General features: G+C 42.1%; 1 protein-coding gene across 1 annotated transcript in view; it reads left to right on the top strand.

Moving 5' to 3' along the window:
- The first annotated feature begins 101 nt into the window (after nucleotides 1-101).
- The window catches only part of LOC147214674 (putative uncharacterized protein MYH16), a 67,055-nt gene continuing 44,694 nt past the window's right edge, over nucleotides 102-22,462 (top strand). Inside the window, exons 1-2 of the mRNA XM_086140218.1 lie at nucleotides 102-1,409; nucleotides 15,578-15,721. Of these exons, the coding sequence (XP_085996344.1) occupies nucleotides 1,326-1,409; nucleotides 15,578-15,721 (228 nt within the window). The 5' untranslated portion in view covers nucleotides 102-1,325. The remainder of the gene's footprint in view (nucleotides 1,410-15,577; nucleotides 15,722-22,462) is intronic.

The following is a 22,462-nucleotide window of genomic DNA, read 5'->3' as shown; positions in this document are numbered from 1 at the left end:
CATCTTCTGCCGCTTATCCTGCACTCGTGGGTCGCGGGGGATCCCAGCTGGTGCAGGAAACCGGAATTGGTCCAGGGTGCTTCGTGCCGTGAGAATTTTTTTTTTTTTTTTTCGAATTGCACGTGCTCTGCTCTGCTGCACCGATGACTGACAGTGACAGGCAGTGCAAATCACAGTGTGCACCAAAGGGTGAAAGTCAGTGTCGCTTCGACTCCGGGTCGGTCTCTACGGCTCTGACCGCATGAGAATTAGTGGCTCAGTGGACAACAATGATGGTCAGTGTTTCTGCCACTTCCAGCCTGCTGATGTAAGCCATCTTGACATCTACTAAATTAAGTGCATATAATTTGGCACAAATATCCATGGTTTCCCACGCTGATGTTAGTGACCTTTTTTTTTTATATACTGCTGCAATCAAATTCAAATGTTGCATGTGAAAGATATGAAGCTTTGCTTTGATTGTTGCTTCACTGATCCACTTTTCTAGGGAAGCCAAAAATGAATCCTTGCTCGGGAAAGTCAGTCCTGTTTATTTTATTTTGTTAATTATTCTTGCTTTTATAAATGGGTTGACAAAAATAAAATACAACATGACAGCCAATCAGGGCTCTGAGAGTTCAGTCCAGTAAAGGCAGCCATACTTAAAGTTTGTTTCGGCATTTAAAGGAAATGTATATTTGGGTGTCATCTGCATAATAGCGAATATTGATACTTTCGTTTCCACACTCAACGATCACATCTGAGATACTGTCAGTGTATTGCTATATAACGCTGCACGACTGGGTAAAATGTTTTAATTTCTTATCGAACTGGCCACGATGGCTTGGGCTGAGTAAAGTTCTACAGATGAAGTTTGATGGGATGTGGTTTCAAATTAGCCTGCTTCAAGGCAGCGCTGCTCAGGAATGTAAAAGAAAGTGTGTGGAACATAAGGTGAAGCTGGGCAGTCATCTGTGTGCACTGATGTCAATCGCTAGTGGTGTGCGCGTGTGTGTGAGTGTGTGTGAGTGTGTGTGTGTGTGTGTGTGTCAAAATAAGAATGCACAAGCTTTTCTTCTTGCTTTTCACTCCCCTCCCTCCTCTCAGGGTCAGGTAGCAGGCATAACACACATTAACACACTCACACACCCTCTCCTCTCTCTTCCTATCTGCTCTGACTCTCTCTCACACACACACACACACACACACACACACACACACACACACACACACACACACACACACACACACACTCCTATTGCCTCAGGAGAACACACACACAAGCCTCACTTCCTCCCCGGAGTCCGCTCGGGTGAAGACAGCATGGGGAGCTGCGAGCTGTGAGGATGGAGAAGAGAGTGTGTGTGATCCAGACAGACTTCCACCAGTACAGACCCAGCATCACTCTTCACAGCAGACCCCTGGCGCACGTAAGGAACCCACCTGACCTCGTCTCTCTCTCGCTGTCGTTCTGTGTTGTGTGTCCACCGCAGTCCTCTATAGCGTTTCTCGCCGGGGCTCCTCCTCGCCGGAGGCCGACACCTCTGAAAAAGAGGAGCTCCTCACTCAACAGGGGGCGTCAGAGTGTAAAGGAACTTGTGTGTGTGTGTGCATGATATGCAGTGGGTGGTGCTTTCGTAGGATTTTTCCTAGATTCTTCAGGTTTTTGAAATTAAAATGGTAGAATAGTGAGCTTTGGTTTGTGAAACAGTTTGTAAGACACTATGTTATCAGGGATTCATCTACGCACACACACACACACATATACACACACACACAATGCAAAGGAATGCAAACAAACCCAGACCAGGACATCATTGACATAAGAAAGATAAGTGAGTCTGGATGCGGGATTACAGGTTAATGATAATAATCTGAAAATTGTACAGTTATTTGTCACTAAATCTTCCTCTCCTTTCGGCCTTTCACTTCAGGGGTCACCACAGCGAATCAACTTTCTCCATCTAACCCTATTCTCTGTATCCTCCTCTCTCACACCAACTACCTTCATATCCTCTCTCACTACAACCATAAATCTTCTCTTTGGTCTTCCTAGAGACCTCTTGCCTGGCAGCTCCAATTCCAGCATCCGTCTACCAATATATTTACTCTCCCTCCTCTGTACATGACCGAACATCTCAGTCTGGCTTCTCTGACCTTCTCTCCAAAACATCGAACATGTGCTGTTCCTCTGATAGACTCATTCCTGATCCTATCCATCCTGGTCACTCCTAAAGAGAACCTAGACATCTTCATCTCTACAACCTCTAGTTCTGCTTCCTGTCTTTTTGTCATTGCAACTGTTTCTAGGCCATACAGCATCGCTGGTCTCACCCCTGTCTTGTACTGGGACGCCCTTAGGCTGCATTAGTTATTTGTCACTAAATATATGGCAATAAAGCAGATCAAGTACATCAAATATAGTAAATAAAATAGTTAAGATCCGTCATTGTCAATGGTCAGGTTCGAGATGTTTATTTGGCTTTCACTGCATGCTATCCATCAGCCCAGTGGATGCAAAAGTCAAAAATACACATTTTTTTGTTTGTCAAAGTCTCCCTCCAGGCTGGATTGTATTTTCCTTCTTGTTTATACAGCGAGATATTCGAGCTCTCAAGTGTCAAAGGCATTATTCTGACGTAATATTCTAAATTTTCTTTTAAATCAGCTGATGGGAGCGTATGGCGTATCAGCGTTTCTCTTTGCTCACCACATTGGTTAAGTCAGGCCCAGGCCAAATAAAAAAAAATTGCAACAATATCGTGATTTGAAAACTCTGTTGCTTGTGTGTGTGTGTGTGTGTGTGTGTGTGTGTGTGTTTGTTGTTAAACTGGCTGTAATTGTACAACTAGCTCAGTTAATAGCACGTGAATCAGTGTGTTTATGCAGTCCATCAATCACTCATCCTCTAACCCACGAGCACAGACATCCAAACGTCCAGTTATACTACTGTCTATATCCGGAAGATGTTATAAGCCATTCATAATTTGATTTGTAGAACGCATTTATCCTTAAAACAAGGTTAAAATTCATTCCTTGGTGGTCCTAGTTACAGATTTATGGAGTTGTAAAGAGGCCTCTTTAAAAACATTTGCCAAGAAAAAAATGAGTGGACTATACTCTTAAAAAAAATGAATTTCCCTTTTGTAAGTTTTAGATGTATGGGTGCAGATATAATGCATTTATTATACTGTAATAAATGATGATAGAATTAAAAACAATGACATTTAGTTTCCAGTTTAAGGATGGACACCGGCGTTAGAATATGCATGATTTAATTTTATTTTATTTATTTGAACCCACCCCCAACCAGACTCCCCCGACCAGTGTGCAGTCTGAGGTCATTGCCGGTTTAAACGCTCCGAGGGTGACCAGTCACCAGAGTTCTTTGAGGTTGGAAATTTAGTTTGGCTGGCCGCAGTTTCAACAGCTTCTCTGTCCAATTTTCCCACCATGGCTACTGTCAGTAGGTGATATATGCTAGAGCAAAGCTATATTTCATGCATCGGTCTAGAAAGAAACTGCTGTGATGTAAAACAGATCGCGGTCTTCCTCCCTTCTGCAATTACACATCGTCCTCTTTTCTCTGTGACTTTTAGGTCGGTACAACTTCGCCTGTCTTTTTTTATAGCTATCCCCAGCCATGTCGACAAAGTTGGATAACTCGCAAATGATCTCTCCGTCTCAGTGATCGGGTAAGAGAGGTTACCTGGGGCGATCACATCCCATCATAATGCCTCACCCGAGTAACTACGCTCTTTCAGGTGCAGTTATGCTCCATTACTTTTGCCATCACGCCCTCCAATATCCGCCATCCTGCTACCATTCACTGAGCGTGCTGTCTGTTATAAACATTTGCCCTCTATCCGCAATAAACACGTGTATGTTAAAAGACTTGCAATATCATTCTGATCAATATTTGCTGTTCATATTTTTTTTTTTTCTTATACCTTTAAGAATCGGTTTGTATATTATGAGCTACTTCTCTGTTCTTCTTCTGCTTTTTGCTTTTCCCTTCAGGGGTCGCCAAAGTGAATCAACCTTCTCCATCGAACCCTATTCTCTGTATCCTCCTCTCTCACACCAACTACCTTCATATCCTCTCTCACTACAACCATAAATCTTCTCTTTGGTCTTCCTAGAGACCTCCTGCATGGCAGCTCCGATTCTAGCATCCGTCCACCGATATATTCACTGTCCCTCCTCTGTACATGACCCAACCATCTCAGTCTGGCTTCTCTGACCTTCTCTCCAAAACATCTAACATGTGCTGTTCCTCTGATAGACTCATTCCTAATCTTATCCATTATCGCTGGTCTCACCACTGTCTTGTCCACCTTTCCTTTATTCTGGCCGATAGTCTTCTATCACATAGTACCCCTGATACTTTTCTCCACCCATTCCAACCTGCTTGAACCCGTCTCTTTACCTCTTTTCCACACTCTCCGTTGCTCTGGACTGTTGACCCCAAGCACCTGAAATCCTCCAGCTTCTTGATCTCCACTCCCTGGAGCTTCATTGTTCCACCCGGGTTCCTCTCATTCACCCACATATACTCTGTTTGCTGTGCCTAACCTTCGTTCCTCACCTTTCCAGCACATACCTCCACCTCTCGAAATTTTCCTCAACCTGCTCTCACTACAGATCACAAGGTCATCTGCAAACCTCATGGTCCATGGAGGTTTCTGTCTAACCTCATCTGTCAGCCTGTCCATCACCACTGCAAACAAGAGGGGGCTCAGAGCTGGAGATGGAGTCCCACCTCCACCTTGAACTTCTCTGTAACCCCTACAACACACCACACCACTGTCTACACTGTCTACCCTACGCCAGTCTAACATACATAGCATTCTCAAATGCTGACTTCTGCTCTCAGTCTACTTAGTCCACTACTCTTTCCCATAACGTCATTGAATGGCTCATCAACTTTGTCCCTCTATAGTTGCTGCAATTCCGCACATCCCCCTATTCTTAAAAATGGGCATCATCACACTTCGTCTCCATTATTCAGGCATCTTTTCATTCTCCAAGATCCTGTTGAATAATCTAGTCAGAAACTCTACCGCTGCCTCTCCTCAACACTTCCACACCTCCACAGGTATATCATCAGGACCAATTGCTTTTCCACTCTTCATCCTCTTCAATGCCTCCCTCACTTCACATTTATTAATCTCTGCTACTTTGTGGTTTACAATAGTCACTTCAATAGTCACCCTTGCCTCTTTTTCATTTTCCACATTCATGGGCTCTTCAAAGTACTCTTTCCATCTTCCCATCACTCTTCTAGCATCTGTCATTACATTTCCCTCTCTATCCTAAATCACCCGGACCTGTTACACATCCTCTCCATCTTTATCTCTCTGTTTCGCTAACCTGTTCAGATCATTCTCTCCCTCCTTACTGTCCAGTCAAGCAAACAAGTCATCGTACGCCCTTTGTTTTGCCTTTGCTTCTTCTATCTTGACCCTATGCTGTATCTCCCTGTACTCCTGTCTGTTCTCTTCAGTCGTCTCAGTGTCCCACTTCTTCTTTGCTAACCGCTTTTTCTCTGTATATACTCCTGCACTTCCCCATTCCACCACCAAGTCGCCATATCTTCTTTTCTTCTTTTCTTCCAGGTGATACACCAAGTACTCTCCTAACTGTCTCCCTGATAACATTAGCTGTTGTTGTCCAATCATCTGGAAGCTCTCCCTGACCACCCAGACCCTTTCTCAACTCCTCCCTGAAAACCATACAACACTCTTCCCTTTTCAGCTTCTGCCACTTTGGCCTCTGCTCTGCCTTTGTCCTCTTGATCTTCCTTGTCACCAGAGTCATCCTACAAACCACCATCCTATGCTGTCTGGCTATACTGTCACCAACAATTTTTCGCAGTCACTGATCTCTTTCAGGTTACCTCGTCTATACAAGATGTAGTCTACCTGCATGTCCTACCTTTGCTCTTACAAGTCACCCTATGTTCCTGTTTTTTCTGGAAAAAGGTGTACACTACGGACATTTCCATCCTTTTTGCAAAATCTACCACCATCTGGCCCTCTGCATTCCTATCCTGGATACCAAATCTGCCCATCACTTCTTCATTCCCTCTATTCCCTGCACCAACATGTCCATTGAAGTCTGCACCAATTTCCACTCTCTCATCTCTGGGGATATTCTACATCACTTCATTTAGCTCATTCCAGAATGTCTCCTTTCCACAAACTTACATCCCACCTGCAGGGCATAGCCACTAACAACATTGAGCATCAGACCTTCAATTTCCAGTTTCAGACTCATAAGTCTTTCAGACATTCTTTTCACCTCCAGAACAATCCTAACAAACTCCTCCTTCAAGATTTCTCCAACTCCATTTCTCTTTGTGTTAGTACCATGATAGTACAACTTAAAGCCTGCTCCTAATCTTCTAGCCTTACTACCTTTCCACCTGGTCTCCTGGACACTCAGTATATCTACCTTCCCTTTCTGCATCATCTCGACAAACCGTCTACCTTTTCCTGCCATAGTCCCGATATTCAAAGTCCCTACTCTCAGTCCCAGACTCTTGCCTTTCCTCTTCTCTCCCTGCTTCCGAACACACCTTCCTCCTCTCCTTTGACCTACAGTAACCCAGTTTCCATCGGTTCCCTGTAGGTCATCGGTACCAACGGTGGTTGTTGTTAACCCGGGTCTCGACCAATCCGGTATGATGTGGTTATTAGTTTGATTGGCATGTTTGGTTTTGGCAAAAGTTTTACGCCGGATACCCTACCTGACGCAATCCTCCGCATTTATCTGGGCTTGGGTCCGGCTCAGGGAGACTCTGGCCTGTGCCGCCTTGAGGCTGGGTTATGAGATACTTCTCTGTATAGGATGTACAATGCACTGTAGTTCATGCAATGCTTGTGTGTGTGTTTGTGCTTCCATCTGTGTGTGTGTGTGTGTGTGTAATAGAAAATATAATACAGTATGATTGCACGTCGAAAAGGATGCAGTCATCTGTGAAATAGCTGTTTCTGTGACAGAGTATAATGGGCTGTGAAATGGTGTCCATGCAGGCCAGTGGAGGGATAAACTGAATATTTTCAAGGTTTAAATGTCTATTTTATCTCTCAATAAAGATCCAAACCTGAGATTGTGCCAGACTACTGTCCCGATACAAAGTCAGCGGCTGCTCAGCTATGCCAGGTATTTCAGTGTAATAAGTTCTTGAGTCAAGAGAAGCCCTCCTCTGCCCTTTTTAATATCAACAATTAACTTGGCAGTGTAATTACTCCCTAACAACCGCTTCATTGATATGATTTATTAGTATCTGACCCGGAGCCAGGCAACCGCACGGCTGCGATTGAGCTGTCAGGCGATCAAAGGTGGGTTTGCGTGTACCTCCGTGACCCGGGCCCCGAAGTTCAGCCAGGGGCCGGGCTTCACCTGGGAGACGACGCGAGCTGTCCTGCGTGGTGGGTGAAAAAATCCATCGACGGAAAACATATAGGTGGTCTAGACTCCCCAGACTAATATTTAGGATTTCAGAATGCAAGGGTGTGTGTGCGAGCGTGTGAGAATAGGATTGTGACGTCGCAGTTTACATTTAGTTACGCCATCCTAATTTTGCTTCCTACCCGTGTGCAATTGTTACCAGATTTACTCCAGATCATCATTCATATCATTCTACTTTGCACGACTTTGCATTTTGTCTTTTCTACTTTGACCCCTGGAACTGATTATGACGCAGAACTTTCAATAGTGAGAAATTCTCAATTCAGATTTCAATCAATATCTGGTCTTTCATCACATCACATAGACATGCAATCTGCCACTCTCTCATTCACACACACACTCGCTCACTCACCTACTCAAACGGACATACGACCATTCATAACTCTTTGATATGCAACCATTAGCTTTCTCTCATTTACAAGTCTTAAACACATACAACTGTTCACACTCTCATCCACTCACACACCCACTCATTCACTCACACATCATACGGACATACGATCATTCACAAGCCATTGACATACAATCATTCACTCTCTCATCGTGACTTTTCAATAAGTCATAGCAGCGTTCAACAGTCGGATCAGAAATGATTCGATGCAATTGCCGAAAGTGCACTTGCACCAAAATATTGTCTTTTCACGGTTTCTGGTCTGCGGTGGTCAGCCTCCACCTGGAATCTCCTCGCTAAAGGAACGTTAGAGGACAAAAGAGCAGGATTCTCTAGATCTCGTGATTTTGTTGATCGTGCTGCTGAGACCGAGACCGCATGAATCTCGTCGCAGGGAGTCAAGATGCTGGCCGCGTGTTCCTCTGAGAGAAAGGGGTGGGAATCACCCACACTTTGGTTAGCAAGTCAGCGAGCTTGTTTCACCGGCAGGAGAGGTTCAGCAAGGTGGTTGGGCAAACACCATCCTACCCTGCAATCAAAACATTGTCAAAAAAAACAGGGACAAAGAGAGCATTTATTCCAGCTACTCAACAATAGGCCGGTTTAAGGGGTCGAGCTAAAGGTAAAGGTCCGTGCTAAAGGTAAAGCATCGCATTTATCTTCCTCTGCTTTCTTGTCATCGGAGCGAAGGCTGATCTCGAGTACAACGCTAAGTCCTGCACTGACAGGTAAAATATAACCCGTGTTTGAACATCAACTTTAGGCACCGAGAATCCTCGTGGAAGTTAAAAACACACATGTCCTAAATCTTATTTTGACAACACGGCAATTACCTGCACGTACTTTAGAAAGATGATACCATATTTCCCCATCTAATTTCCTGCTGACAAACCGTATGGCGGCGGCGAGGGGGGCTGAGGAGTAAACCCGCTGTCAGGGTTCAGAGAACCGAGCTAATGACAGCTTATTTCCAAAAGCGCAGATACCAGCACTCAAGCAGCAACAGGTTTGTCGGTATATGTGTGTGTGTGTTTGTGCATTTTGTGTGCACTCAGCTTTCCCTTTTAAACCTTTTTCTTCTTTTAATCTCACTGTGGAAAATCAGCTCACATCTGTTTTCCCAGGGTAAGAAACTGCTTTTCTTTTTTTTTTTTTTTTTTTGCTCTGCAAAGGAAAGCCAAAACAACTTGTACGATCATGTTAGGTGCAAATAGGAAGAAAAAGAGTCCTGACCTGGTGATAGGTGCGATCCACACACCACGCGTGCAAATGTCAAAAGTGGTATTGACGGAGGTCTCTTTTAAATTTGGAAGACTCAATGAAAATCAGAAGCGTCAGAAGTTTTATTTTAGGGATCTGCATATACAAGTTGGTTCACTGCAGGTGAAACGATCACGTCACCAGTATGCACCGTAACCATGAAGACGAAAGATGGTCAAAGTTGGTCAACTGCAATGCTCGTTCATAGGTCCATGCAACAGATGGCTGTTACTGCATCTGGAGTAAATGAAAGGAAATGTATATTAACAACAATTCTTAAATAGTCTGCCTTTTTTTTTTTTATAGCCGGTGGAGCAGCATAAACTGGTGAAGCAGTTTTGTGCAGGTGAGACAGTGATTTCATGTCTCATGATATTTTACCTAGATCTATATTTAGATCTAGCAATAGATATAGATCATATGTCATTACCAGACTGTTTACATCCAGTAATAACATCAGACCATCTTGCTTCCTTTGGCTATCCACTATTTTGTTGTATTTTTCTCTTTTATTATATCTTAAAACCTTGACTCCACTTACATTTTAACAACTTTGTTTTATTTCTATTCATCTTATTTTATTTTTTTTCCCATTTTTTTACCTTATTGAGCAACTGCAATCACTCAGTTTCATTCCCAGTCAATAATATATTTCTGATTCTGACATCTATGGCTATCTATGGCTATCTATGGCTATCTATCTATCTATCTATCTATCTATCTATCTATCTATCTATCTATCTATCTATCTATCTATCTATCTATCTATCTATCTCTTTGTATATACATACATATATATATATATATATACATATATATATATATATATATATATATATATATATATATATATCCTTCCAGATGGACATGCATCCAGTAGGCATCCTGACCAGATGCCCAAGCCACCTTCTCTCTATGTGGAGCTCTACTTTGAGCTCCTCCAGGATGACCGAAATTCTCACCCTATCTCTAAGGGAGAGTCTGGCCACCCGGCGGAGGAAACTCCTTTCAGCCCTTTTGTATGCGGGATCTCGTTCTTTCAGTCACTACCCACAATCCCTTGACCATAGGTGAGGGTGGGAACGTAGATTGACCGGTAAATTGAGAGCTTCCGGCTCAGCTCCTTCTCGACCACGACAGACCGCTACAGAGTCTGCAACGCTGCAGACGCTGCACTTGTCGACCTCCTGCTCCATCCTTCCTTCACTTGTGAACAAGACCCCAAGATACTTGAACTCCTCCACTTGGGGCGGGACCTCGGTCCCGACCCGGAGTGGACATTTCACATATTTCTTGTTGAGCACCATGATCTCGGCTTTGGAGGTGCAAATCCGCTTCTCGGACGCTTCACACTCGACTGAACCACTCCAGTGAGGGGCAGAGATCATGACCTGATGAAGCCAACAGATCCATGACCTGGCTGTGCCTGGAAATTCTGTCCATAAAAGTTATGAACAGAATCTGTGACAAAGGGCAGCACTGGTGGAGTCCAACTCTCACCGGAAGCAGGTGAAGTTGGAAATGGGAATGGGACAAAACGCAAAAAGCTCTGTTATATCTACCAAAACATGCAAATCAAACCTAATAATATATATACAGGACTGTCTCAGAAAATTATAATATTGTGATGAAGTTCTTTATCTTCTGTAATGCAATTAAAACACAAAAAATTACTTTTTCATGATATTTTAATATTAATAGTTTTCTTAAGATGTAAGCCATAACCAGTAATATTAAAATAATAAAAGGCTTGCAATATTTCAGTTATTTTTATTCTTCCAGAATGTATGACATTTTTGTTTTTGTAATTGCATTACAGAAGATAAAGAACTTTATCACAATATTATAATTTTCTGAGACAGTCCTGTATATATTTCATTTGGAACTTGAACATTGTGTCTGCTCGATAGTTTTGAGCTTGCTGTGCTTGCTTGAATCGATTGGTTTACGGGAATGTCGTTCAGTCATCCATGACTCCTCTTTTGAATTGTTTCAGAGCCGTCTGGTGGTCTGAAATTATTTTTGGGATTCCAAATCAATTGCACCGTGTGTCTATTTATCCACATCAGCATTTTTACACTCATCTATTCTTTTGAATATCTTGTTCAGGTTGAAAAAAAGCATAGCCTTAAGAGCTGCGATGATGGTTTTGTAGGCATTTTCTTGTTCTAATTACACACAGTTATTAATAACACTTAATAACCATTAATAACACAGTCATAAGCCTTTTTGCGGCAAACGCTCAATATCCAAACTGGAGATATGATGCATCTGGTGTATTTTAGCACAAGTCTTGGTTGAGTTTTGTTCCTGATAGGTGGGATGACTTGTTAATCCTGCATTAAATGATCAAGCTCCTTAAGAAACATCACGTCTGCAGCGAAAGACGTGCGCTTTGCGAATTTCACCCTCGCCGCAATACCGTTTATTATTCTAATATGCAAGCGGCCCTCGGTTGGATTAAACCACTAAGGTTAGGTCTTTAATTCAAGAGCCAGCCGTCGGTGGTTTCGGGGGCGTCATATTAACACAACGTAGAATTATTTCCTCACACCGAATTTCATTCCGAGAAACCGCTGCCAGTGATCGGGCTGGAAACACCTCATGGGACAAACGTTGCGCGTGTTCATGATATGTTTTGGAAAAAGCATGACGTCATTGCGGATTCACACAGAGGCCGCGAGGAGAGCAGAGCTCTTTGAGAGGGGAAGTCACGCACCAAAGCAACACAATCCACATTTAGGGACGTCAGGAGATAAAATGCTATCTTTCACTCCGCTCTCCCTTTCAAGGTGCCGTTATAGATTTATATCTCAGCTATAAGCATACCCGTGTTATCGAAGCAGACTCGCATCCATTCAATCATCGCTTTTGATGCAAAGATGCAGGTGTGGATAGGACACTGGACACCGGGCAAACCAAAGCGGAGTAGTGGAGCCTTTTTGCTCAGGGCTGATGCTGAGCAGGAGATTTAAATAATCGAAGGGGGTGTTATGGCTGGCAGAGGGATGCAAAGAAAACAGACAGTTTTCACAACCTTTCAGGGTGAAAAGCGACGATAACAGGGGAAGCAACTGCTGGCGGTTGACTGAGGCCGCTACCATGTGCTTTGCTAATTCATCATATTTTGGTTTCACATGGTGTATTTTCTGTCTTGGGTAAATGCCTGTTGAAGCCAGGGGGGTCTGGTTTCTTTTTTTTTTTTTTTTTTTTTTCTTTTTTGGAATCCCCACACATATATCACTGCGTAAATGTATGGCGCTGGCTCCTGGTCGGGGATTAGGTTGAGACCAAAATTAATGGCTGTAAGTTGAGGCTCCACTTGGCAGTTTTTTTCTTTTTCTTTTTTCAGATATATGTGTATGTGAAAAAAAACATAGACATGAGTTTTGTGTTTATACAAATAAAAAGTTCACCCTAGCTTATGTGAAAAATCGATAATAAACAAATCATGGATCGATATTTGTGCACTGGCCCGGTTAAAGATTCTGAATCTCATCTGAGCTTCCAACTTTACTGTAATTTCCGGACGATAAGCTGCGACTTTTTCACGTAAGCAACGATGCAGCTAATATATGGCCTTTTTTGGGTGGGGGACGCTAACGAGCTTCACGCCGCTAAAACGTTTATCCTCCTCACAACGGACCGATGAAATGACCGTAAAATTCTGAGTCTGTTAAACTCCGACACCGAAGAAGACGACTTTGACGGTTTTAGTGCGCAGGAGGAAGCCCGAGATAGTGATCAACTAGCCAGTGCGGCTTCGAGGTGCGCTCAATAGTCCGGAAATTATGGTATATAACTGCATTTAAAGGTGCATTTTTGGCCTATTAAATCATTTAACCCTACTTGTTAAATTAGCTTTGATGTAAGATTTTTAAAAAAAGGAAAAAAAAAGGAAAATAACGCTCATCGAAACAATATCGACATCAAAATGGGCTGAAAACAGACCAGATCACCGAAGTTCCCACAGCTCCAACTGTCGTATATTGTTTACAACCAACCGGGCTGCTTGGGGGTTCTTGGAAATGAAGTCACCTCCCTCCGCCGTCGTCCAGCCGGTTCGAATGAATCCGACACTCGGCTGTTTCCTGTCAGCCGCGGCCGACCCGGCCACCATCACGCCGAAGTGAACTCCATTTCAGGATTACTTCGAATTGTAACGCACCACTTGACCCCCCGCAGAGCCCCAATGATGGTGAGCGTCTTCTCGTTAAAAAACAAAAAAAACAATACCAAACTATATAAATTAATCGTAAATGTTCATTTCCAAATAATATGACCTCATATACTGCTAACTTTGTTATAAGCAAATGCTAGCGTTGTTGTTAGATTGGTTATCTTTTTAATAAACAAATCTCCATCAACTTGTCTTGAATGTTATGCGCTTGAATCATTGCATAACTTTTTTTTTTCTTTTTCACCTTGACCTGAATCCCGCCATAAAAGTCCAGATTGGGCCTGCTTTGACAGTGTCTCCAGAACTTTACCGCATTTACGTCGGTCTGTCAGGGATTTGACGGACATCTGTTTAGCCTTCGAGTCTCAGCTGGATGCGGTCTGGTCGACTCCCCGCCTCCCGAGGGGGATCTCACACTGCTTATCCTTTGCCGCGACGCCCGGCAACATTTTAATTTCACGCCCTGCTTCTGAATTAAACTCTGCGTGCAGGAGATCCGTGTCAGATCTCCTGCCTCCGTAGCTCGCAGACATCGGGGCCTCATGCTGTTTGTTTTTGTGAACCTTAGCCGTTGAGGAATTCACTCAAGGAGCCGCTTTGTTTGCGTATAACGGCATCAAATGGACTTTCAAACAGTCATGCCCGATATGGCGAAATTATTTTTGAATTGTTTGCCATCTCCTGCGTAGCAATCTGCTGTCATCTGGAACCAACTGGAAGGATTAGGGTATGACAAACACTGAACATATTTGAACAGATGACAGGGTTTGGAATTGCAGGAACTCTACCTGGAGCGTTGACTCGCAGACTCGGACCAAGTGAGCGTTTTGTGATAGTTTTGACATCGTGTCATTTGCCTAGTCGATAAATTCATTGTTTAAGATCAGTAATTATAAGTCTTTGGAATCAGTCCCATTGGCGCTGATACGCTTGTTTTGAAGTTTTGTTTTCTTTTGTTTTTACCGCACACAAATTGCTAATCAAAGAGATGCCTCATCTGATGCAAAAAATATGTGATTACAATAATAATAGTCTGCTTGGGTTTACTCTCACACAAAAAGACTAAGACCCTAAATTCACACTCATGTAAATAAGAGAGTGAATGGTCGTGTGTCTCTATGTGTGGCCCTGGGATGGACCCAGGGTGAACCCCACTTCCTTGCCCAAAGACAGCTGGGAAAGCCTCCAGACCCCTTTGGTGACCCTGAGTGCAGGACAAGCGGTACTGATAATGAATAAATGAAAAAATAAACACTTATGTTGACAAAGCGTGTTGAAATATGGGTCCCATCCATAATATTTAGCCTAACAGCAAACAAAATAAAGGGGTTTCTGAAGGAAACAAAGCTTTGGACACACATTGATAGATTCTGAATTGCATTACTCATGCAGTTTAAATGCTAACTGCATTATTTATTGCAATGTGAATAACTTTTACAGTTATTCAGTTGACGGTTTTCCGATCGGCTAAAAAGTCACCGGAAACAAATGGGGCAGGTGAGCGGGAGTATTTATATACGGTTTATATTGTGTGTGACTACAAAACAAAGTCCCATGTAAAATCAAACAAAAAGATGTCAATGTTATTATTAATATAGTATGCTCATGGTGATCTACATCTCTGAATCAATCGATAAACACACAATGGTATTTTGGGTGATTCTGATATTGTATCCAAATAAAAAGTTAGAATATACCGTAGAGTTGTAGAGTTTGGGTTGGTCTGTTCTGAAATCAGAATCAGAATTGCTTTATTTGCCAAATAATTTTACAACTACAAGGAATTTGCCTTTGTTAACGGTGCTAAACATGTAACAGGCATTAAATAAATTAAGAGTAAAATCAGGGTGATCGTGGTTGGTGGTGCAAAATGGCAAGGTGTGCAAAGCAGTGCAATAGAGAGGTTGGGACAGTGTCAAAAGGGGACCAAGGCATTATTGATGAGGTAGGCTGCAGATAGGAAGAAACTTTTTATGGCAGGTAGTTTTGGTCCTGATGTACCGCAGCCTTCTGCCAGAGGGGATTGGTTCGAAAAGTCTATGTCAGTAAGATCCTGGAAGAGAAGGGTCTCCCAGGATCTTGCCCGCGGGCCCCAAAGGCATACAGGTCCTGTAGCAAACGTAGTGCTTTAGATACCCAAGACGGGATCTTATTTAAAGATGGGATGGCGAGGGCAGGTGCGCATTTTCCGAAATGCGCACGGCAGAATGCAAAAGCATGCAAGCTTGATCAAGAGTTCAGTGGAAGTGAGAGTTGTGCTCATTGTGCTTTGTGTGTGTGTGTATTCGCAGGTCGCATCCCTGTCTTGGCAGCAGCAGATTGACAGACAAGAAGTTGGGGTGAGGGGCGCATTTCTGTCAGGGTTCCACGAACTGGAGGAGCGGAACACCCTGCAAAACCGTGAGAAGAACGCTGTAGCCGCTGAGCACCGTGCCGTAAGTCCACCGGCCCTTGCCTCCCTCTTCTACTTCTCTTCCTTCGCGTTAAGTTGCAGAGGCGGCCCGTTGACTTCCGTTGGATTTCATCCACCAGCCCCCGGTGGATGAAATCATGATAATGATACCCCAACACAAAGGAGACAGAGACACAGCCAGTCGCTGTGTGGAAGTGGATTTAAAAAAATCTTTTTTTTACATTTTACGGCCATGTTGACCACCTTCCAGCAGATCCATACCAGCACACAGCAGGTACTGAGGCATCCCTGCTGTGTCCCGACCCTAACATCGCCGGGGGTCCCGTCTCTCTGTGCGCAAATACGTTTTTCACCTTAACTGCCAACTTTTGAGAAATATTTCCAAAACAATACGTTGAGGCTGCAGCTGCTAATGCTCTACACGGGTTCTAAAACCGCAGGTATAATTTGAGAGGAGTCTGAAAGGCCTGCAGTTTCCCCTCAGTGCTGCAGAGCTCTTGAGCCTCTGCAGCCTCATTGTTTTGATTCTGTGTAATCACATTGTGCTGCCTAATTTAAAAGGGAGAGAGAAAAGAAAACATGAAAAATCTACAATGGTGGAACACTGCATATAATATAATATAATATAATATAATATAATATAATATAATATAATATAATATAATATAATATAATATAATATAGTATAATATAATATAATGTGATATGATATAATATAATATAAATGGAAAAAATAAAATGAAAAAAGGCTAGTACATTTAATATCCCAAATGGTATGAGAAAAAAAGAAGCTAAATTACATTTTTTTAAAATCTGTTTCCTCATTAAGGATTCCACAGAAACCAACAATGCATGTGATGACAAATAATGAAAGTCACATGTGGTGATGGTAAAAGCGATAAGCATCAATGACAAGGGCAATCATTAAGAATGAGAAATGAAATTGTCTGGCATCATTTAACACTTAAAGAGTTTGGGACGGAGAACATTTTTAAGCCGGTCATCAGACAGGCCTCAACATAGTTGGGCTGTCTGTCAGCAGAGTAAGGCTATGGCAGGGGCTAGTCTCAGTCTAACTTTAAGGTTTCATAAGATGATCATATTCATACAATACACCAGAAATTCTCCTGTTAATGTTGTTTTGTTGTTTTTCCCTTCTTCGAATTACTGAAAAATATAAAAATCCTGATTTGGTCCCAATCGTTGCAACACAACATAAAGGCAACATCATTGAATTCCCATCCACATGTAGGAGTCTTTCAACAATATGAAGCACTGCTGTTTTTGAGATTGTCACTCAATGCTGTTTTTAAACTCTGATATAAAAGAAAGAGTTTTTATCTGTATTTTCCTTTGTGCTCTCACAGCAGAGAAAAAGCATATATTTTATTGCTCAATAAAACCAGGTCGATCTCTTAATGCTAAAATGAATGCTGGGATCACGGTGTCTTAAAATCTGAAACCAATGTTCTAACGGCTGTGGAGGAAATGTTATGTTCATGAGTACAAACGACTCTCCCATATTCTTTAACGCCCACTTTTCCAAAGTTAGCATCTAATACACAAACAGAGAGATAATTTCAGTGTTAGATAAAATAAAATAAAATAAAATAAAATAAAATAAAATAAAATAAAATAAAATATCAGAAATTGTGTCTGACAGGATGTAAACTTTAATCAAAAATATGTTATCCTCCCGTCTAAAAGATCTATATTTAGAGGAACTAACCTTTCAAGAAAACAAATATGATAATAATAAAAATGATTAACACTACATTTAAAATGTGTTCAAAAAGTCGTTTTTTTCATGATTTATTTTTCTCAATTTTCTTATTATTATTTGTAATATTGTTGCCGTTGTTCTTGCGAAATATGAAAATAAAAAAAAACAGATCCTTTAAATCAAAAAGAAAAATCAAATACACTAGCCTGATAAAGGGGTTCGCAAAGGGGTTTCCAAGGGAAATGTTGAGGTCTTGACCTGAAAAGCTAGGGACCCTCCACTGTAGAACAGCTCAGACAAATAACCCTCCATGTGACCTCCTGCTCCAGTTTCACTAGATAAGACCGGACCTATAAAAGAATGAGGATGGATCTCCAATTTCAGCAAACGACTCTTTACTGGGCTTTGGATTTCTTGTGAGAATGCTGGGAAGACACGGCCGTCGCCAAACGTGGTGGAAAGTCGCCTGTTAGATTTTGTCATTATTGCCTTAGCAGACCCTTTGGATGACTTCAGTGGAACAGGCCCTGGAGCTCAGCTCTCATCACGCCGTCAGTGTATTACCGGATTAAAAAGACCTTCATTTAACGATGATCGCGAACCAAGTCTCAATAAAACTCATTATGTCTCGGGAAAACCTTTAGGAGCCACGTAACTCTGGTTATTCCAATAAAATAAAATGGTTAAATCACCCTTCATATTGAAACATATGTTTTCTGACGAAAAGGTCCCCAGTCTAATTAGATTAGCCAACTATAAATACAGAAGCTAATCTGTGGAATAAATATACACCAGGCAGGATCATTCTGATCGTCTCGCAGCGAGATATGTGACCTCTTGCTTGAGTTATTTGCTCCTGCCTTGAAGAGACCATCCAGTTTTCCGAGGGAAATTTGTCACTTTCCTCATTATCCCATCAACCTCCAAAGCTTGAGAGATACCTTGAATCGTTCACAAGGGGCGCTATGATTTCCTGCTTTTCATCTGACCATTGTGCATCGAGAGTAGAGTGTGTATACGCTATCAAATGGCGCCATTTTTTCCCCCAAGAACTTTTTCAAATGTTTGGAAAATGACCGGTTTCTAATTGGCTTCTTCTTTTCCTTTCAGCTGCTCCCTTGAGGGGTTGATACAGAGAACCATCTCTCTCCATCTAACCCTGTCCTCTGCATGCTCTTCTCTCACACCAACTTGCTTGATGATCTGCTTCACACTATCCATAAATCTCCTCTTCGGTCCTCCTCTAGGCATCCTGCCTGGCATTTCCAACCTCAGCATCCTACTGTAACCCCAGAGTTCCAGTTTGGTAACCTTCATTCCTCTCCTTTCCAGAGCATACCACTGCCTCTCTAGATTTTCCTCTACCTCCTCCCTGCTCTCACTACAGATCACCATGTCATCTGCATACAGCATGGTCCATGGAGAGGTCTGTCTATCCTCATCTGTCACACTGTCCATCAGCACTGCAAACAAGAATGGAGTCAGAGCTGATCCCTGATGTAGTCCCACCTCCACCTTTAACTCCTCTGTTATACCCACATCCCCACTATCACACAGTTCTCATACATGCCTTCTCTACTTCTGTATCAGCATTCTCAAAGCATTTACTGTATCTGCAGTACTCTTTAACAAAAAAAAAAAGTTTTTTTTTTTTTTTATTCAGGCTGCTTTTACATGTATAGAAAGACCTTTACTAAAAATGGGGCACTAGCTGCTGTGAGGTGATAACACATTTGCAGGTGAACTCATAGGTGGTAAAGGACGCTGGAGCAGGTCAATGAACTCTCTTGACACTGAGTGCATAATGAATGTCCACCTTCACCTTTCCGTTGCTTCTATTGGGCGTGTTGTCGGTAGTACCGGTAATTTAACACTGTTGTCCCGTGCTATGAACTCCAGCTTTATACTTGGAAAACTCAAGGAGTTCCCAGCACCTTAACTTAATCTTCTCCTGGGAAACTAAGCAGAGTAACCCTCCATGTGCAAAGGTAATATTCCAGCCCTCATTCTGAAAATGAGAACCACACTTTGGAAGTCCAAAGGCGCCCCCCTTATCACTTTCTTCTTCAGTTCTGCTTAAAAAACAGCCTTGTTCAAGTCCTTCTTTCCTTTTCTGCTTCAATGGAGACTTTTCTGGAAGCTCTTAGATAATTCCTAGCATCCTATCACACCAGGGTGACACGCTTAAGTAACAGCCAAGCCTCTGGTAACACGTACTCAAGAGCCAGGAGGCAGCCCCGAAAGCTCTGCTTGGAAAATCAACTAACACACCTGCCATCAGCCAGGAGCTGGTGAGAATCCCCACACCTGTCTATCTGTGGGGAATGTTTCAAGACCCAACAATCAGTTTGCCACACCTTGTGTTTACACACTCAGGTGTGTGCCTACACCTGCCAGGCAAATGGCATCCAACCAAACCCTCCTCCCAGTCACCTGCAGGATGTCAGCGCCCAGGTTGACGCTTCCTGTTCTTTTCTCAGCACGAGTTCCCCCTTATCCAACAGACTAAAGCCTGGATTGTGTTTGCTCGCAATCTTTCCATCGTTTCCTCCTGTTCCGGACACGGTGATCCGATCACTTTTTCCTCCGAAGACCCTTTGAGAGGGTCATATATTCGTTGCACTCTCACAGTGTCAACGCAGTGTCATTTCTTTCCTGTTGTAAATGCAATTTTTTCATTCATCTATGATGAATGGTGAGTATCCTGCTCTGCTAAGTAGCAATGTCAATGCAGTAGCTCCTTTAAGTGAAATTATTTCCATTAGCCGGCTGGGCGGCAACCTCCGCTATTGTGGTTGTGTCCAAGTCCATGAGAAATTATTTTTTACCAAATTTCCTGACTCAGTACATGATTCCCGGATGCTGGGATGGAGTCTCAGTTCTTTGGTCAAAAGTCTTCTTTAATACAGTTATTTTCAGCAAGTAAACAAATTTCTCATCTGGTTGTAGTTAGAGGTCACACTTTATAAAAATAAATAAGTAAATAAATAAATAAATACAAACTAATAAAAAAATAAATAAAAAACACATATACATTGATTGAACTATATTTACTGTAGTAAAAAAGACTTCTATTTATATGCTATATATATGTTTATGCTATATATACGCTATATGGACCTATATGGACTTATAGGGACTATATATATATAAATAAGTAAATAAGTAAATAAATAAATACATAATAATAATAAAAAAATAAAAAACACATATATAATGATTGAACTATATTTATTGTATTAAAGAAGACTTCTATTTATATGCTATATATATGTATATGCTATATATATGCTATATGGACTTATATAGACTATATATATATATATATACACATAAGTATAATTATAATAATACATACCTTTTTTTTAATTTTCTCTCTCACAACTAAATTTCACTCATCAATCATAGATGATTGATAATGTATTCGGTATATAAGTAATTGATTCACTCACATCCAGTACTTCTACCCACCCAGTAGGCTGAGAAAATAAATCGAGATACAGTAGTTATTTCAGGTTTCAACTGAAGTTAGTCCCATTGACCAAAAGACAGGCAGACGCTGGAAAAGGGCCATTGCACGGTTGAAAAGCGGCATCAGCTGACACCTCATTCATCATCTGTGTAAATGGGAGATAATGACGTGACAGCGCTGACCGCGATATGACTGAGAGCCCCTTGAAAAAAACAGGCAATAAAAAAGGAGTTGTGTTAGTTTTCGGCATGACCACGGACAAAATGTTTTTCTTTACTCTTTTTTTTTATACCGGAGTTAAAACACTGAAGGGCATAAGCCGAGAAAACGCCCCCATTCACCCCCAATTTTCATTCAACGGGGAAAGTAGACGTAGAGCGTTCCAGCAGACCAATTTCGGACGTCCCGGTTTTGCATGTGGGAAAAACATTCTCTCCGGACTGACGTTTGCTGGGCCAACGGCTAAATCTGTGACAAAAGACACGGGGGGAGTGGACTGAGAGTCGGGGTGGTTGGGTCGGGGGCCGGATGGCGAGGAGGCCAGAGGAAAAGGGAGAAGGGAGACTGACATGGCACTCAAAGGACGGGTGGGAAGAAAAAAAAAACATGTGATTATATGAACAAATTGGCGAGACGGGATAATGGCCTAGATACTGTGGTAACAACTGTCAGAAAATAGATGCTTTATGTTTAAATTCTCCAAAACTATTAATAATCATTAGTTTCACAGAGCTTTTTGCATGACAGTTAACTTCTTAAAGCAAAAGGGGCTGGATTTCTGACTCTACCCTCAGGATTCCCAGAGGACCGGTCTGAGAACACACACTGGGATATCTCAGTTACGAGGGGGATACAGTGTCCAGGAGGAACCTTTTATTTATTGGCAGCTCAGTCTTCCCTCAAATTTCGGATCTCAAAATCTCTTTCCATTCATGTTTCACACAAAACATTGCAACACAACCGGGTCATTGGTTGCACAACATCTGAGGTGATACCAACTGCGTGGTGACACACCTGTTTAACCTTAATCCCCTTGTTAACTTGTTTAGTCTGTATAAATATGCACAACGGTGCAAAGCATTCAGTTTTGTACTTTTACAATGTAGGACTCAATATTTGATACATATCTTACATAGAATATTTATTATAATGAACAATTTAATTCAATTGAAAGAAAAATCTATTCAGCTTGACTCAATTTCTTTTCAGGTTACCAAAGCTCCAGTGAATACCACACATTTATCATTCAGTCATTACAGCAATTTATTGGTTCACATCTTTTATTTTTATATATAAAGACTGTAATGAATGGGGATGTACACCTTGGGTGCAGGATCCCTCACACAATTGAGCTTATGAATGAAATGCCAGGCATTTTCCCGGCTGTACCCCCTGCTGCTGAGCGCCACTTGCAACCTGCATTTTCCTTCACGTACATGTCCAAACATTACCTGGAACGACAACGAGCCACCATTGTGTGTCATTTTGTAAATCAGGAGTCCTGCTCCGGAGTTCATCCGGTAACGGTAATTTGCATATGTGACTCATGCCGGTCTGATAGGGGAGTG

The sequence above is a fragment of the Fistularia commersonii genome, chromosome 33, assembly GCF_037954325.1.
Source record: "Fistularia commersonii isolate RoL2024-O1a breed Wild chromosome 33, RoL_Fcom_v1.0, whole genome shotgun sequence".
Taxonomy (NCBI): domain Eukaryota; kingdom Metazoa; phylum Chordata; class Actinopteri; order Syngnathiformes; family Fistulariidae; genus Fistularia; species Fistularia commersonii.
This window is presented reverse-complemented; position numbering and strand designations above follow the sequence as displayed.